Source organism: Panthera pardus, unplaced genomic scaffold (genome assembly GCF_024362965.1).
Source record: "Panthera pardus isolate Hobbes unplaced genomic scaffold, ASM2436296v1 HiC_scaffold_6, whole genome shotgun sequence".
In the NCBI taxonomy this organism is placed as follows: Eukaryota; Metazoa; Chordata; class Mammalia; order Carnivora; family Felidae; genus Panthera; species Panthera pardus.
This window is the reverse complement of record NW_026526991.1, coordinates 111,842,311-111,861,373: the sequence shown is the minus strand read 5'-3', so window position 1 is coordinate 111,861,373 and position 19,063 is coordinate 111,842,311. Positions and strand designations below refer to the sequence as shown.

The 19,063-nt window shown below is 35.3% G+C and overlaps 1 protein-coding gene across 4 annotated transcripts in view; it reads left to right on the top strand.

Annotated features, from left to right (window-relative positions):
* Positions 1-19,063, top strand: part of LOC109276311 (coiled-coil domain-containing protein 7-like) — a 270,114-nt gene that overhangs the window by 119,118 nt on the left and 131,933 nt on the right. For 3 of the 4 annotated variants that reach the window (XR_008419683.1, XR_008419681.1, XR_008419682.1), the window contains 3 exons: positions 9,546-9,764; positions 12,884-12,921; positions 15,238-15,335. Coding sequence is in view for 1 of the 4 variants with exons in the window: in XM_019465186.2 (XP_019320731.2) it covers positions 9,546-9,764; positions 12,884-12,921; positions 15,238-15,244 (264 nt within the window). In the remaining 3 variants the exon portion in view is untranslated. Of the gene's footprint in view, positions 1-9,545; positions 9,765-12,883; positions 12,922-15,237; positions 15,547-19,063 lie in introns of those variants that run through there. The other variant, XM_019465186.2, reaches the window with a different exon arrangement.

Sequence of the window (19,063 nt, the reverse complement as noted above, 5' to 3'; positions counted from 1 at the left end):
GTAAACCCACAATTATATTGTCAATTAAACTTTGGAAAAGGAGGAAAGAATATGCAATGGGGAAAAGTTTCTTCAACAAATAGTGCTGAGAAAACTGGACAGCTGCGTGCAAAAAAATGAAACTGAACTATTTTCTCATAGCATACACAAAAGTAAATTAAAAATGGATTAAAGATTTAAATGTGAGACCTGACATCATAAAAATCCTAGAAGAGAGTGCAAAGGCAATAATTTCTCTGACATCTGCCATGGCAACATGTTTCTAGATAGGTCTCCTGTGGCAAGGGAAACAAAAGCAAAAATAGTCTATTGGGACTACATCAGAATAAAAAGCTTTTACACATTGAAGAAACAACCAACAAAACTAAGAGGCTGCCTATGAATGGGAGAAGATATTTGCAAATGACATATCTGATAAAGGGTTAGTATGAAAGATATATAAAGAACTGACACAACTCAGCACTCAAAAAACACATTATCCAATTAAAAAATGGGCAGAATATATGAACAGACATTTCTCAAAAGAAGACTTCTAGATTGCTAACAGATGCATGAAAACATACTCAACATACTCATCATCAGGGAAGTGCAAATCAAAACCACAGTGAGATATTACCTCATCCCTGTCAGATTGGTTAAAATCAAATCCTCAAGACACATCAAGTGTCAGTGAAGATGTGTAGAAAAAGGAACCCTGGGACACTGTAGCTGGGAATACAAACTGGTGCAGCCGCTGTGGAAGACAGTATGGTGGTTCCTCAAAATATTAAAAATAGAACTACTTTATGATCTAGTACACTGGCTATTTTACCCAAAGAATACAAAACACTAAATTAAAAGAAAAACAATTCAAAGGGATATATACACCTCTATGTTTACTGCAGCATTATTTACAATAGCCAAACTATGAAAGCACCTCAAGTGTCTATTGATAGATTAATGGATAAAGATGTTAAATATAACACACATACGTGTGTATATATAATGCAATATTACTCAACCATAAAAAAGAATGAAATCTTGTCATTTGCAACAGCATGGATAGAGCTAGAGTATGATGCTAAGTAAAATAAGAGAAAGACAGTTACCATATGATTTCACTTATACGTGGAATTTAAGAGACAAAACAAAGAAAAAAAAAAGAGGGAGACAAACCAAAAAACAGGCTCTTAAGTATAGAGAACAAATGGATGGTTACCAGAAGGAGGTAGGTGGAAGGATGGGTGAAATAGTTGGAGGGGATCAAGAGTACACTAATCTGGATGAGCACTGAGTTATATGTGGAACTGCTGAATCACCATTTTATATGCCTGAAACTATTATAATACTGTACATTAACTACACTGGAATTAAAATCTAAAGAAAGCAAAAGAAAAAAAATTTTTATTTTTATCCAAAACAACCATTTAGAAACTATGACAGAGATAATTCTATTTATAATATTACAGTAGCATATTTAACAAAAAATACAGAGTTTTATATGAAGAAAAATATACTTTACTGAGAGATATAGATGAACAGTGAAGAAATAGAAATTTATATTTGGTTTCGAAGGTTCAATATTATAAATATTTCAATGTTCCATTTTTTCCAAAGTGATATATATATTTAAAGCAATTTATTTCTAGGTATAAGTGGAATTATTTTTGAGCTTAACAGAATTATTATAGGATATATTGAGAAATGAAACGTGATTATACAAAAGAATAATAAGAATTTAGTTATTCAAAAATCAATATGTAATGTAACACTATAATAACTAAGTCAATGTGGTACTGGATTTGGTACTGAATGAAAAATCCAGAAACAGATTCAAATGAATGTAATAATTTATTATTTTATAGTTTTAGTTATTTAAAGTTTTTCTAAGTTAGAGAGAGAGGCAGAGGGGCAGAGGGAGAGAGAGAGACAGACAGAATCCCAAGCAGGCTACATGCTTAGTGGGGAGTCAGTCCAATGCAGGGCTGGATCCCATGACCCCAGGATCATGACCCTAGTTTAAGTCAAGTCACAGACTCAACTGACTGAGCCACCAGGTGCCCTTGAAAAATTTTTTTTATAGCTCTGACTTGAGACTCAGAGGGGAAGATGGTGGTGTAGGAAGACGCTGGTCTCACCTCGTCCTGCTCATTGCTTAGATTCCACCCACATCTGCCTAAATAACCCAGAAAACTGCCAGAAGACTAGCAGGACGGACTCTGCAGAGCCAAGCATAGACAAGAGGGACATGGAAGAGGGAAGGAAGGGTGGAGAGGTGGTGTGTGCTACACAGACTGGTGGGAGGGAGCCGGGGTGGTGGAGGGGCAGCCCACCTGGAAAGGCAGAGCCCCCAAAGTCTGGCTTGCAAAGGCAGAGGGGCCTGACTCTGTGAGTTCTGACAGCCAGCGGGACTTAACATCTGGAATATTAAAAGTCAACAGCTCTGCTCTCAGAGAGCGGAGATGGCAAGAGGACACCAGGTAGGTATCCCAGAAGACAGAGCTCAGCTTGGCGGGGAAGCAAAGGTGCTGGAAAGTGCCATTTCCCTCTCCCATTCCCCAGCTGAATTTCCAAAGGGAACCAGTTCCCATCACCGAACTTGCTGGCACCACGCAAATGCCCAACACTGTGCTTCTGGGGATCCATCCCTCCAACATTCTGCCTCCCTCCCGGTGCTGGAGGGCCCCTCCCACAGGGGACCACAGACCACAAAGCGAGCTAAGCCTGCCCTTCCTGCCCCTGTGCACCTTATAGATCCACCTTGGTTAATCCACCAGATCCCATCAAAGCAGCACCACAAGCCTGGCAGTGTACAAGTAGCCCAGACAGGGGCCACAGCACTCCACAGTGAGTCCTGTTCCTGGGAGAAAGGAAGATAAGGTACACACCAGTCTGACTGTGGCCCCAGCAGTGGGCTAGGGGCAGACATCGGGTCTGACTGCAGCCCTGCCCACCAACACGAGTTACACACCAACACGACAGCACAGGGGAAGTGCCCTGCAGTTTGGAGCCACCCCAGGGACTACACAAAATGATGAAACGAAAGAACTCTCCTCAAAAGAAACTCCAGGAAGTAGTGACAGCTAACGAATTGATCAAAAACAATTTAAGCAATATAATGGAACAAGAATTTAGAACAATATTCATAAAATTCATCGCTGGGTTTGAAAAAAGCATAGAGGTCAGCAGAGAATCTATTGTTACAGAGATCAAGGGACTAAGAAATAGTCATGAGGACCTAAAAAAGGCTATAAATGAGGTGCAAAATAAAATGGAGGTGGCCATAGCACGGATTGAAGAGGCAGAGGAGAGAATAGGTGAATTAGAAGATAAAATTATGGAAAAAGAGGAAGCTGAGAAAGAAATAAATCCAAGAGTATGAGGGGAGAATTAGAGAATTAAGTGATGCAATCAAACAGGAAAATATCCATGTCATAGGAATTCCAGAAGAAGAAGAAGAGAGAGAGAAAGGGGATGAAGGTGTACTTGAATAAATCATAGCTGAGAACTTCCTTGATCTGGGGAAGGAAAAAGGCATTGAAATCCGGGAGGCACAGAGAACTCCCTTCAGACATAACTTGAATCGGTCTTCTGCATGACATATCATAGTGAAACTGGCAAAATACAAGAATAAAGAGAAAATTCTGAAAGAAGCTAGGGATAAACAGGCTCTAACTTACAAAGGTAGACACATAAGAGTAGTGGCAGACCGATCTACTGAAACTTGACAGGTCAGAAAGGAATGGCAGATTATCTTCAATGTGATGAACAGAAAAAATATGCAGCTGAGAATCCTTCATCCAGGAAGTCTGTAATTCAGAATAGAAGGAGAGATAAAGGTTTTCAAACAAACAAAAACTGAAGGAATTCATCACCACTAAACCAGCCCTACAAGAGATCCTAAGGGGGACTCTGAGTGGAATGTTGCAAGGACCACAAAGTACCAGAGACCTCACTACAAGCATGAAACCTACAGATAACACAGAAACCCTAAAACCATATCGTTCAATAATACCACTGAATGTAAATGGACTAAATGCTCCAATCAAAAGACATAGGGTATCAGAATGGATAAAAAACAAGACTCATCTATTTGCTATCTACAAGAGACTCATTTCAGACCTGAGGACACCTTCAGATTGAAAGTGAGGGGATGGAGAACTATCTATCATGCTACTGGAAGTCAAAAGAAAACTGGAGTAGCTATACTTATATCAGACAAACTAGACTTTAAATTAAAGGTTGTAACAAGAGATGAAGAAAGGTATTATATAATAATTACGGGGACTATCCATTAGGAAGAGCTAACAATTATCAATGTCTATGCACCGAATACAGGAGCCCCCAAATATATAAAACAATCACAAACATAAGCAACCTTATTGATAAGAATGTGGTAATTGCAGGGGACTTTAATACCACACTTACAACAATGGATAAATCATCTGGACACAGGATCACTAAAGAAACATGGGTCCTGAATGATACACTGGATCAGATGGACTTGACAGATATATTTAGAACTCTGCATCCCAAAGCAACAGAATATACTTTCTTCTTGAATGCACATGGAACATTCTCCAAGATAGATCACATACTGGGTCAAAAAACAGCCCTTGATAAGTATACAAGAATTGAGATCATACCATGCACACTTCAGACCACAATGCTATGAAGCTTGAAATCAACCACAGGAAAAAGTCTGGAAAACCTCCAAAAGCATGGAGGTTAAAGAACACCCTACTAAAGAATGAATGGGTCAACCAGGCAATTAGAGAAGAAATTAAAAAATATATGGAAACAAATGAAAATGAAAATACAACAATCCAAATGCTTTGGGATGCAGCGAAGGCAGTCCTGAGAGGAAAATACATTGCAATCCAGGCCTATCTCAAGAAACAAGAAATATCCCAAATACAAAATCTAACAGAACACCTAAAGGAAATAGAAGCATAACAGCACAGACACCCCAAGCCCAGAAGAAGAAGAGAAATAATAAAGATCAGGGCAGAAATAAATAATATAGAATCTAAAAAAACAGTAGAGCAGATCAATGAAACCAAGAGTTGGTTTTTTGAAAAAATAAACAAAGTTGAAGTCTAGCCAGACTTCTCAAAAAGAAAAGAGAGAGGACCCAAATAGATAAAATCACAAATGAAAATGGAATTATTACAACCAATCCCTCAGAAATACAAGCAATTATCAGGGAATACTATGAAAAATTATATGCCAACAACCTGGACAACCTGGAAGAAATGTAGAAATTCCTATGCACCCATACACTTCCAAAACTCAAAAGGGAAGAAATAGAAAACTTGAACAGACCCATAACCAGTGAAGAAATTGAATCAGTCATCAAAAATCTCCCAAAAAATAGGAGTCCAGGACCAGATGGCTTCCCTGGGGAATTCTACCACATTTAAAGCAGAGATAATACCTATCCTTCCCAAGCTGTTCCAAAAAATATAAAGGGAAGGAAAACTTCCAGACTCACTGTATGAAGCCAGTATTACTTTGATTCTTAAACCAGACAGAGACCCGGCAAAAAAAAGAGAACTACAGGCCAATATCTCTGATGAATATGGACGCAAAAATTCTCAACAAGATACTAGCAAATCGTATTCAACAGCATATAAAAAGAATTATTCACCATGATCAAGTAGGATTTATTCCTGAGCTGCAGGGCTGGTTCAACATTTGCAAATCAATCAATGTGATACATCACATTGAAAAGAAAAGAAAAGAAAAGAGAAGAGAAGAGAAGAGAAGAGAAGAGAAGAGAAGAGAAAAGAAAAGAAAAGAAAAGAAAAAGAAAAGAAAAGAAAAAACCCATATGATCCTGTCAATCGATGCAGAAAAACCATTTGACAAAATTCAGGATTCTTTGTTAATAAAAAACCCTTGAGAAAGTCGGGATAGAAGGAACATACTTAAACATTATAAAAGCTATTTATGAAAGTCCCACAGCTAATATCATCCTCAGTGGGGAAAAACTGAGAGCTTTCCCCCTGAGATCAGGAACACTACAGGGATATCCACTCTCACCACTGTTGTTTAATATAGTGTTGGAAGTCCTAGCATCAGCAATCAGACAACAAAAGGAAATCAAAGGCATTAAAATTGGCAAAGATGAAGTTAAGCTTTCACTTTTTGCAGATGACATGATATTATACATGGAAAACCTGACAGTCTGCTAGAACTGATACATGAATTCAGCAAAGTTGCAGGATACAAAATCAATGTACAGAAATCAGTCGCATTCTTATACATTAATAATGAAGCAACAGAAAGACAAATAAACCGATCCCATTCATAATTGCACCAAGAATCGTAAAGTACCTAGGAATAAACCTAACCAAAGATGTAAAAGATCTGCATGCTGAAAACTATAGAAAGCTTATGAAGGAAATTGAAGAAGATACAAAGAAATGGAAAAACATTCCGTGCTCATGGGTTGGAAGAATAAATATTGTTAAAATATCAATACTACCCAAAGCAATCTACACATTCAATGCAATCCCAATCAAAATTGCACCAGCATTCTTCTTGAAGCTAGAACAGGCAATCCTAAAATTTGTATGGAACCACAAAAGACCTCGAATAGCCAACATAATATTGAAGAAGACCAAAGCGGGAAACATCACAATCCCAGACTTTAGCCTCTAGTACAAAGCTGTAAGCATCAAGACAGCATGGTATTGGCACAAAAACAGACACATAGACCAATGGAATAGAATAGAGACTCCAGAATTGGACCCACAAAATTATGGCCAACTAATCTTTGACAAAGCAGGAAAGAATATCCAATGGAAAAAAGACAGTCTTTAACAAATGTTGCTGGGAGAACTGGACAGCAACATGCAGAAGAATGAAATTAGACCACTTTCTTACACCATTCACAAAAACAAACTCAAAATGGATAAAGGACCTGAGTGTGAGACAGGAAACCATCAATACCCTAGAGGAGAAAGCTGGAAAGAAAACATCTCTGACCTCAGCTGCAGCAATTCCTTACTTGACACATCCCCAAAGGCAAGGGAATTAAAAGCAAAAATGAACTATTGGGACCTCATGAAGATAAAAAGCTTCTGCACTGCAAAGGAAACAATCAACAAAACTAATAGGCAACCAACGGAATGGGAAAAGATATTTGCAAATGACATATCAGATAAAGGGCTAGTATCCAAAATCTATAAAGAACTCACCAAACTCCACACCTGAAAAACAAATAATCCAGTAAAGAAATGGGCAGAAGACATGAATAGACACTTCTCTAAAGAAGACATCCAGATGGCCAACAGGCACATGAAAAGATGTTCAACGTCACTCCTCATCAGGGAAATACAAATCAAAACCACACTGAGATACCACCTCCCACCAGTCAGAGTGACTAAAGTGAACAAATCAGGAGACTATAGATGCTGGAGAGGATGTGGAGAAACGGGAACCCTCTTGCACTGTTAGTGGGAATGCAAACTGGTGCAGCTGCTCTGGAAAACAGTGTGGAGGTTCCTCCCAAAATTAAAAATAGACCTACCCTATGACCAGCAATAGCACTGCTAGGAATTTACCCAAGGGATACAGGACTGCTGATGTATAGCAGCACTGATTGTATACCCCAATGTTTTTAGCAGCACTTTCAACAATAGCCAAATTATGGAAAGAGCCTAATGTTCATCAACTGATGAATGGATAAAGAAATTGTGGTTTATATACACAATGGAGTACTACGTGGCAATGAGAAAGAATGAAATCTGGCCTTTTGTAGCAACGTGGATGGAACTGGAGAGTGTTATGCTAAGTGAAATAAGTCATACAGAGAAAGACAGATACCATATGTTTTCACTCTTATGTGGATCCTGAGAAACTTAACAGAAGACCATGGGGGAGGGGAAGGAAAAAAAATGTTAGGGAGAGAGCCAAAGCATAAGAGACTCTTAAAAACTGAGAACAAACTGAGGGTTGATGGGAGGTGGAAGTGGCGGAGGGTCGGTGATGGGCATTGAGGAGGGCACCTGTTGGGATGAGCACTGGGTGTTTATGGAAATCAATTTGACAATAAATTTCATATTAAAAAAATAAATAAAAAGAAAATTTTTCATACAAAGGTAAAATAGTCACAAAAAGTAAACCACTATGAAAAAATAATTCTCATGTATTCATGAGATACACCAAAATAAATTGTAGGTTGATTTAAGAATCAAAATTAATAAATGATGTATGAAGATCTTAGAAGAAATACTGGGTAGCAGTTATATGGTCTTGGCTAGAGCAAAGTTTTCTAAGCATTATGTTACTAACAAAGGAATATGTTAGTGTATTTGGCTACTATAAATTTAAAACTTTTATATGGTAAAAAATCATGAGATATAAAGAGAATTGCAATTCTTTAGAAAATGTTTTATATGAATATTTTTTACAAATATATGAAAATTATGAGTAGCCCTTCCCCTACATAGACAAAGGACACGATTAGGCAGGTGGTAATTTAGAAACACAAAAGGGTAGTAAATGCCTATGGATATATTCAACTTCACTAGTTATCAAATAAATGAAAATTAAAATAATAGTGGGTAGAATTTTTTTTTATCTACCATTTCGGTAAAAATCTTAGGAACAGAAATGTCTAGTATTTGTGGATGTATGTTGAATTGAGTAATCTTTTACGTTACTCTATTATTATGAATTAATACTTTTCTGTAAGAAAATACACAGCAAAAGTTTGAGGATGACATAGGCCTTTCATTGAATCATTGCACTTATAAAAATTTATCATAAAGAAGAAAAGAGTGTAAAGTGGTTTTGTTCAAGTAAGTATAATATAAAAAATTTTGAGAGCAAAAATTTACCACTGTCCACTCATAAAAAATATTGCTAAATAAAAATATACTATTAAACGTACTTTCATTAGCTATTCTAATTTAGATGTTTATTTATTGTCATTGAAACATATCTATAACATTATTTAATAGAAAACATATTGTATATGTATAGTAGAACCCAGTATAGATAAAAATTTTAAAAATACATATATGTATTAGTTATATTTAGAAACAATGAAAAAAGATATATCAAATGTTAACAGTGAGTTTTCTGTTTATGGTGAGATTATTTGTGAACTTTATTTTTGTTGATCTAAGTAACTAAAAAATTATTAAAAGTGGCATTTTTAAAGAAAAATTATATTCTAGAAAAAATTATTTTCCACATTTTCTTTTATTTGATATTATAGATATTAATTATCCTGGTTACAGTCTATCACATTTTATAATATATACCTTTTATTCTTTATTATGCCTCTATAATAATTAGAGCTTTAAAAAAATAATAGGTATTTAAAAAAAATAATAGTCTTCAAAGTGGAAGATGTTTTCACAGTTTTTAATTTTAATTATGGATTAAACTGTGTATTATAGCCATGGTTTAATTTAGCTTCCTCCAACTTAGCACAAATAAAGTTGAAAAATAATGTGGACGTGAATATAGTGAGATTATTGAAAGTTGTAATATTGTCAGAAAAATGTCACAAATAAATGCTTGATAAGTGGTTACTTTTTTACAAACAGGAAGCTGAAAGCGCTAAGCATCAACTTGACCGTTTCCTAAATCAAGAGAAAGAATTACTTAATAGTGAAGAGAAGACCAAGACAACAATGGAAATGGGTATTAGCAAAATAAAAGTTGAAGATTCAAAACATATACCATTGGAAAAAGAGACAAGGGAAGCATTAGTTACAGCTTCAGGTAGACAAAAGACAAATGCAAAAATCCAAGAACATTCACAGGTAAGGAATTTCCCAAAATAGAGGAAACAGTACAAGAAAGAAAAATGGTAATATGTGCTGTAAGAAGTTTGTCTTTTATATTTTTGTTTACTCCATTTGTATATGTTTTTTTTAAAAAATCCTGTGCCCTGTTTTTTTTTGTTTGTTTGTTTTGGCTTGGACTTTTTGCCTTTTACATTTGGTTATTACAATTCATTATCTCGAATACAAATTTATAAATTAGATATGTATTAGTTTTGAATGATCATTTAATAAACACCTGTGATTTGAGAGCCAGAAAAAAATAGGAGTTCATAGACTAAAGAGAATTTGCTATAAGTTAATAAAATTAAATATAAATGCAAAACTATGGGGAAAAGCTCTCTTCACATTTATCTTTTTACTGAAGTACAGTTGACACACAATGTATTAGTTTCATGTATACAACATAATGATTTGTTAAGTAGATGTGTTATGCTTTGCTCACTGCAAGTACAGCTATTATCTGTGGAGAAAAAACTCTTGAAGAAGAATTTATTTTTGTTTCTGCTGTGTAGTGGATTCATAGTAGATCAATAGATTTATCAATATAATAGATTCAGAATAGATTCATGCCTTAGAAGAGTAAAACAGTCTACACAGAAGCAACTTTATTGGTAAATAATGGGAAGAGTTCAAGAAAAGAAAGCAAAGTTGTAGAGAAGACAATTTTGCTTGTCCTTGTTGTGGCAGTATAGCTATTGTCAGGTCTCATTTCTTTAATAGTATTTCATATTCTTTAGTGTTCTTCCTTGTTGTTTTCAAAATGAGAGTTTATGTGTATGTGTGCCAGAATCTCCCAGCTTATCACTCTGTGCCACTAGTGACAGAAACTTAAAATCTAAAAGGAGTGAAAGAAAAATATTTAGAACTCCTACCACTGAACATTAGATTACATACATAAAAGGCCTGTCATATTTACATCTTAATGACATATGTCAGAAGTAGTTCCTCTTTGTTTTCATGCCTATTTCTAAAGCTGCTTATTGTAGTAGTAGTCTTTTTTAAAGCAGAGGTTAAGGTAAGACCTATTATCATTTCTATGTATCAGGATATAAACATATTTTTCTTAAAAAAAATTTTTTTTTTTGTTTATTTTTGAGACAGAGAGAGACAGCATGAATGGGGGAGGGGCAGAGAGAGAGGGAGATACAGAATCTGAAATAGGCTCCAGGCTCTGAGCTGTTAGCACAGAGCCTGATGCAGGGCTTGAACTCACGGACCATGAGATCGTGACCTGAGCTGAAGTCAGATGCTTAACCGACTGAGCCACCCAGGCGCCCCAAAACATATTTTTCTATAAAACTCTTAGTTAATGGAGGATGATAATACTGTATAAGAATGTTAGCATAAAATGGGATAATGTTTATGAAATGCTTTTGTATATCATGAAGGACTATGTGAATGTTAGCCTTTATTATCATTTATTTCTGTCTAGTTATCTACATAAGCCATATGAAAACCCACGGTGGTATATTACTTAGTATATAGGCCAACTCTTGTCACATATAGGCAATGACTCACGTACAATAGAAACTTATTTTCTCATGTAAATACTTCTGGGAAGTTCAGGTGTGTTTGTGTTAGGGAGTCCTGCTCTATAGGTTGATTCAGGTATCCTGGTATATGGAGGTTTTGACATCTTACATTGGCTTGCTGGGCCATATTGGGCATAGACATCCAGCTACTAGAAAAGAAGATGAAAGACCAGACATGAGTCATTTTCACCGACCAGGCCGGAAGGGGGTACACATCATTTTCTCTCATAATTAATTTACCACACTTAATTGCAGGAGGGACTTAGAAATGTAGACTAGTAATGTGCCTTAAGAAAAGAAAATTAGTTTGTTGAACACCAGAAGTCTTTGCCACAGGTGGGTAAGGATAAAGCTAGCTAATCTCTGTATGAAAGAAACTGAGTTAGGTAAAATTCAGGCCTGGGATAAAATCTAGTATCCCCATTATGCTACAGGAAAACATGTTCTCTTCCCAAGAGGTAATCTATTAATAAAATCACACTCTTGAGGTTCTAGATTCCTACATTTTTGATCAAACACCTCAATAAGCATATTTTGGGCATGGATTCTCTTTTTTGTTTCTTTTTTTTTTTGTCTTAGACTTCATTTTTTTTCAATATATGAAATTTATTGTCAAATTGGTTTCCATACAACACCCAGTGCTCATCCCAAAAGGTGCCCTCCTCAATACCCATCACCCACCCTCTCTTCCCTCCCACCCTCCATCAACCCTCAGATTGTTCTCAGTTTTTAAGAGTCTCTTATGCTTTGGCTCTCTCACACTCTAAGCTCTTTTTTTTTTTCTCCTTCCCCTCCTCCATGGATTTCTGCTAAGTTTCTCAGGATCCACATAAGCGTGAAAACATATGTTATCTGTCTTTCTCTGTATGGCTTATTTCACTTAGCATCACACTCTCCAGTTCCATCCAGATTTGAGCATGGATTCTCAATATACTTTTACAAGTTATTTACTTTTTGAAAGTTTATTTGTTTATTTTGGTGGGGCGGGGGGGAGTAGGACAGAGAAAGAGAGGAAGAGAGAGCAGGCTCTGTACTGTCATCACAGAGCCCAGTGCAGGGCTCCATCTCAGGAATGAACTGTGAGATCATGACTTGAGCCAAAACTAAGAGTTGGTTGCTTAACCAACTGAGCCATCCTGGTACCCCTACAAATTTTTTAAATTATAAAAAAGCACTATCATATTAGTATACTATGTGTTAGTATCACCATGTTAGTATACTATTGGCATTTGAAGTATAAATATTTCAAAAGAATATTAAAAAGATTGAACAATTATGTGATGGATATATTTAATTATGTAATGGATATGTTTAAATAGTTTTTATTTACTATAAATATAAAGCCCTCTTTGCTTTCATTTAGAAATATAATTTTTGTAGTAGTTCATCTTCTAAAATATTTCTTCCAATGCCAACTATGGTAATTTCTTAGCTTTTTTGACACCTTAATCTTACAAATTGTCATATTTCAAAACCTGCTTTGAATGATATTTTTCTGAATAATTTAATGTAAACATTTGATGTGCATATTTAGTGTATTTAAATTTAGTATTTTTATTACAGATCTCAATTTTCACAAATGGAAGCCCAGCTGACAAAAGGTAAAACATTTAAAAATATTTTTTAATCTTTGTCAGTTTATGTGCCTAAATGGCAAAATAGCCATTCTAAATTCAGTATCATAAAACTCATTGATTTATATCTTTGCTTACAATATTGTACTCTTTGAAACTAATGTCTAAACTGTAGATGTTGTCAAAGATTGACAATTTTGGATACTGTGAAAATACAAATTTTTAAGTGAAAAATGTACGCTAAGGACCAGATCTGATGTACAAAGCCATTTTCCCTCGTGCCCCCTGCCCCAACAACAATTAAATTTTCATATAGAAACTGAACATGACCCTTTTTAAAAAAATGATTTTTTGTGTAAGAACATTTTTTTTTATCTTGGGAAAAACACTTATGAGTGGGATTACTTACCTCATTCAGAATCATGACCTCTGTACATGAAACAACTCACTTAAAAATTTTTTTTGCATTTCATTTTTGCTTAATCATTCATTTTTGCATGCACATAAATAATTGAGTTGGTTGATGTATCCAATTAATCTTACAGTTTTCACTAGTGAGTGAGTCTGTTTGATTAATGTTATGATTCACAGACCTATTCACAAACCAGTCAAGAAACAGAAATCCTGAACCACATAGATTAGTGAAACAGCAAATTCTGTCAATAAGTTAGGTAGCTATTCAATGAGAATAAACTATGTCAATATTTCTTTTCAGTCATTGACTTGAATTATTAATTTTGACCTTGGCTGCCATACAGAAAAGAAGAAAGTATTATCCAGTAGTGTGCATTTCTCTGCTTCATTACTATTTTTAATGTTTCTAGATTACAGACCCAGATGAATTAGCAAGAATTAGGTAATAAATTTAATGATTAATGGCCAGAAGTTTTGAAAAGGTCCAGTTTAATGTCTGAAGCGACTAAATTTTAAAAGTATTTTTTTGATATATCAGGAGAAGATTAGACATTTATTTGTTGCTTTATAAACTTATGGGTAGAGTTCTTGTCATTTATTACTTCACATTATGATTATATATGGTCAGTATTATGACTATGTGATAAGATATAAGAAAAATTATTAATAATTGTCTTCAACTTTAATTGGAACTTAACCAGCTTATGAACTGTAGGAATAGAAACAAATAAAGCATGATACTCTTATATTCATGTTAAGATTATGGTAGAGTATGGCATACTACTGTAGTTTTTCTGTGGACACATGGTGAAGTATAGGATTTGAAAATGTTGGAAAGCTAATAATTTGTCACCCTGAAGAACATGAAGTGATAACTTTTCATATAAGTTTTTTTTTTTAATATTGAATGCTTAGTTGCTGTTGCTGAATTTGATAGACTATACATTTGGTGAATCTCAGAATGTAGAAATATTGGCTTAAATGAAATTATTTTAAATAGAATTTCTACTTTCTATGAAGGCATAGTAAAGGCAGTCTCAGATACTGTGTATGAGCTTTTGGAAAAATCTTGAAGAAGGGTTATGATAGTGTTACTTTGAGTTACTACTCTGGCCAGCCCAGACTTATTGGCCAATAAGTCACAATTAAGAGTAATATGAAGTGGAAGAATGAAAGAAGGGTTGTATGGGGAATAGTGGACTGAGGATGATAGGGAATATAGGACATTAAGAACAGAAAAAGGTCATAGAATGAATATCAAAAAATTCCTCTTAAATGGCTTTTTCCCTTATTAATGTTAATTCATACAGTATTCCCTAACTTCAGGAGGAAGATTATTTCCATTAAATTTAGTTCAAACAGGGAAATGTGGACTGAGTGTCCATGCTGTGCAAAGCACTGAGCTAGGTATTATGTATATATATAATACAAAGATGACAACTGTATCATCTTTGCCCTCAATGCATTAATATTCTAGTAAGACAGACAAGACATGTACATAAATAAGTACATTATAATGCAGAAGATGCCTTCAATAAAAAGTTACCAAGAGATGCACCAAAAAGAAGGAAAAGTTGTTTCTGGCTGTATTGAGAGTAACAGCATTTAGTTTAAGAAAGATAGCTGGGTTAGATTTTGACAGGGAAATATGAAGAAAAGGTGTTATGCGTGGACTGAACAGTTGAAGCAAAGACAAGGGTGTTTAGAATCTATATAGTGTGCCAGGGAGAGACCAGTAATTTTTTTTTAAGTTTAAACTGAGTAGAAAATGGGAGATAGGACATGAAATAGGTTGCTTTAGCTTGATAGGTTTTATAGCATTTCCCTTAACAGCTGTAGGTTGAATATTGCTAAATATAATAAAAATTCAAACTGTTAAGCCCATGACATAATATTATTCATCAAACTTCATTTTGGGTTACTTCTTAGATCCTAATAGAATTTCTGAAATTCTTTGGAAAAGTCTCCCAAACCTTCAGAGAGTGGATGGGAGTGAAGCAAGGAGATCCCACCTGAACAGACATATGGTATTGATTACAATAAAGTACATTTTTTTTTTTTTTGCGCTTTACAGCATTGAGCACTTTGTTTTGGTTTAGGGAATGAGTTAATGGCAAATATTTAATCAACACAATAGATGTTAGTAATTATGTTTCATATCATATGTGGTGTTAGCTTTTCTTAAATGTTTTATGGCGTTGAAATTTACACTTTTTGGATATGAAAATGTTAACTATTTCTTGGTGTTTTATTTTTAAGAGTTACACATCCAACTTTTTTCTAAATGTTTTTTTACAACTTTCTTCCCCAATACTAATTAAATTTATTAAACACGAAAACATAAATACAAAAGAGAAAGGGTATTAATATGTGTCCATTTTTTCCTTCATAGATTAGATGAGTAGCTATTAAATTTACTCATTCATTTATTCACTAAACTTAATCATTCAACAAATATTTTTGTCACCTTCGTATGTCAGGTACTCTTTTGAACATTGGATTTTACTGATAAATAACACAAATAAGCTCTCTTCTCTTGTGATGTTTACATTATAGTGGGAAAGAGAGGCAATAAACAAGTGGAAATACATAAACAAGATAACTTTAAAGAATAATAAATGAAGATAATAAAACTCCCTTTCTGATAGAGTCACAGGGGAGGATAATTTAGATTGGGTGATCAAGGAAGGTATTATGTATCAAGAAAAGAGATTATCTAATTAAGAAATAAATATTTTGCCCCTTTCCAATTTTTACCAGAATAAACTAAAAATAGAGACTTACCTTTTTAAAAACTCTAAAGGAGACTTTATAATTTCCTCAGTTAATGGTTGTGCAAGAAACATATTACTAGTGGCCCCAATTGTAGGTGTAAGGTAGATTTTATAGAGGAAATCTTACAAATGAAGAAATAGTGAGGGGTACAATATCTCCTAAACTATCATTATTCCCTGGAAAAGCACATTGAATTCTCCATAGGAAGTGCTCCTGAGAGGGATTTCCTCCTCACATAACACTACAAAACTATAGAGGAGTTGGGAGGGGATAGAGAACATCTAGTCAATCATGTTACAGTGCTTAGGGCTGCTTAGGGCAATGGTCTTGTTAGAAAAAGGTAACTCCTGGAGGAGTAAGCATTTGTATATTAACATAACTGGTATCAGTGAGAGTTGTTTTTCCATTCAACAGTCCTGGTGAGCCAGTTCTGCCAAACAACCAAAAGGGAGAATGGAGAGAGCCGCCAGGGCCATCCCCTAACAGAGATTTGTCTTTCCTCTGTCCGCTTCTTGGTCTTGGGGTCTTACTAATACGTCTTTTCATTAGGTCTGGCTGACACCGGTTTCTTATAACGATTTCCACAGTATTGCTTGGGAGAAAGATGCCAGTAAGGTCCACGGTGGGTTAGGTTTGGGTGCAAAACCAGCATGGATGCATAAACACATACATGCACTCATGTGTACACACATACACACACACACACAAACACACAGAGTCATTATAAGCTTTACTTCCTGAATGGTCAAAAATGGCCCTTTTGGAATATCTATATAATATCTGCAGTAAGAGAGAAATTTATTCATTATCTCCCTTGATATCCCCTCTCCAACCATTTCCCAAGGTCAGGTATGTTCACACCTGACAAATTGAGATCTGTTATTCCTTCCTAGAGATGAGGTTGTCATTGTTATGCAATGATAAATTCAGCAGGGACCCCAAAGTTACTATTTTCCCTCAGAAGTCACCTGCAGGGTTAAAAGAGGATGCTTGCAGAAGAATATGATGCAAACACAATGTCCATCTTTTAAATGAACAGTGTGCTTTGTCCATTCCACTGAGATCATAGCAGGGAGTGAAAAAAAGAAGGGGAATATATTATTTATCTTGAAACAACATTTTCTTTCACTCTTTATTTCCAAAGTGCAGTGGAGTTCAACCATTGCAGAGAGGCCCTTACAGGGTATGGCAGCCTATAACTTGTAAACAACAAGGGGAAGCTGGATTGACAAGTGCTACAGAGGTTGTTTTTAAAGAAAGTGACTTAGATGGCAAATAGAATGGAGTTGATGGGCAACAGTGGCTTTTCTGTCTTCTAGATAAATTCCCTATTAAACATCTTATTCCTTCATGGCAGTATAGATTTGAAGATGGCCCCAAGTCCATAGTAGACATGATGGTCATACATTCTTGATTGGCTTTTTCATTTCAGATATTTTCCTTTAGATTTAGTTCCTTCTCATGGGCAATGTACACATAAAAAATAAGGATTGGGTTTGTTACTTAAGTTGTTCTACCTATTTCCTTGTGTAGGGAACGTCTCAGGGAAAATGTAGGGAAAGTATGTGTATTTAATAGTTTTGTCCTGGGTGGCCTAATGACCTGACCCATGCAACTAGACCATTAGCAATGAAAGTATAATTCAATCTAAGAGTGTACTCTGTGGCTATGAACAATGCCTGAAATTCACCTAGTTTTGAAGAATGTACAATTTCATGGGATTTTAACAACTTACCATTATTGTGGTGGACAAATGCAGCACTTCATTAGATTTTAAGATCTTTGAGAGAGGCTGTTGGATCAGTGAATCGTTTTCTTGTCTGGTGGCAAATCTTGTAAGCAGAGGTCTAAGTCAGTGATTTGGTTAAAACAGCAGGGGAGTATCTCTGTGTCTAGTGAATGTGTGGACATATTTTGTTAATTTGGCCAAGGTCTTAAGGACTAGGATTGGCCCTTGATTGAATGTGCTAAGTCAGTTGCCTTTTTAATAGAATTTTCCCAGACTTGTACCACCTTATGAGATTTTAGAGAAGATCCATCATGGAATAGGAATGTTTGGTTGAAAAGTGAGAAAATGTGCCACATTAAGGCCCAGTAATAGGCCAAAGGCATGTGATATTTAGCAGTGGGAAGAAGTAATTGAGTTCAGAGATCCAGGAGCTGACAAATAATTTGAAGTATTGTTGCCAAAAGCTCCAGTCAGTAAAAGTTAGCTTACATCATGTATCTGTAATCCCATGAGTCTGAAGAATATGGCAGATATAAAGTTAAAACTTGCTTTTGTGATGCCTGAAACTCTTCCATAACTTCTTAATGTGGGAGCTTCCATTTAAAATTAGTTACTGTGATACAGATACTTTGAAGAGTTACTATGTGTAGAATGTGATGTGATCAGTACCTAAAGAAGAAAGTCCTTTGTGGCTGGGGGCTGCAGGGCCAATAAATTTGTCTTCTTGGTACTGTCCAAATAATGATCCCCTCCCCAAAATTCATTTGAATGACAGGACCTGGATTGTGTTTTCATTTAGAATTATCTTTAATCAGATATGCCTAGAAAACAAGCAGTACTTCTTTAGTGTTGGGCCACTGTCCTCTATGTAATAGAATGTCTTGAAATTGCTACCAGTTAGCATTGTGCTAGTTTTATTCCATCTATTAAAAATGTATGTCAGGAATTCAAATATTCCCAAGAAGGAATAGTAAAGGTATGTTGCATGTTTTGCTACAACATGTATCTGTAGTGGTGGCAATGTATTCAGTAGCTGGTGTAATGACAAAGACTTGAGTAGGGGGTACAGTTGTTTTTTTCATTGTTGAAGCTTCAATAGTCAACTATGGTGCCCAATGTTTTTTTAACCAGACATATTGGCATTCCATAGCATCCCTGCATGCGTCAAATTTTGTTTTGAGAGTAATTTATGCTTACTTTTTTTATATGGAATATTATTGAATGGTAGGTTTGCACAGTTCATCCCAAGTT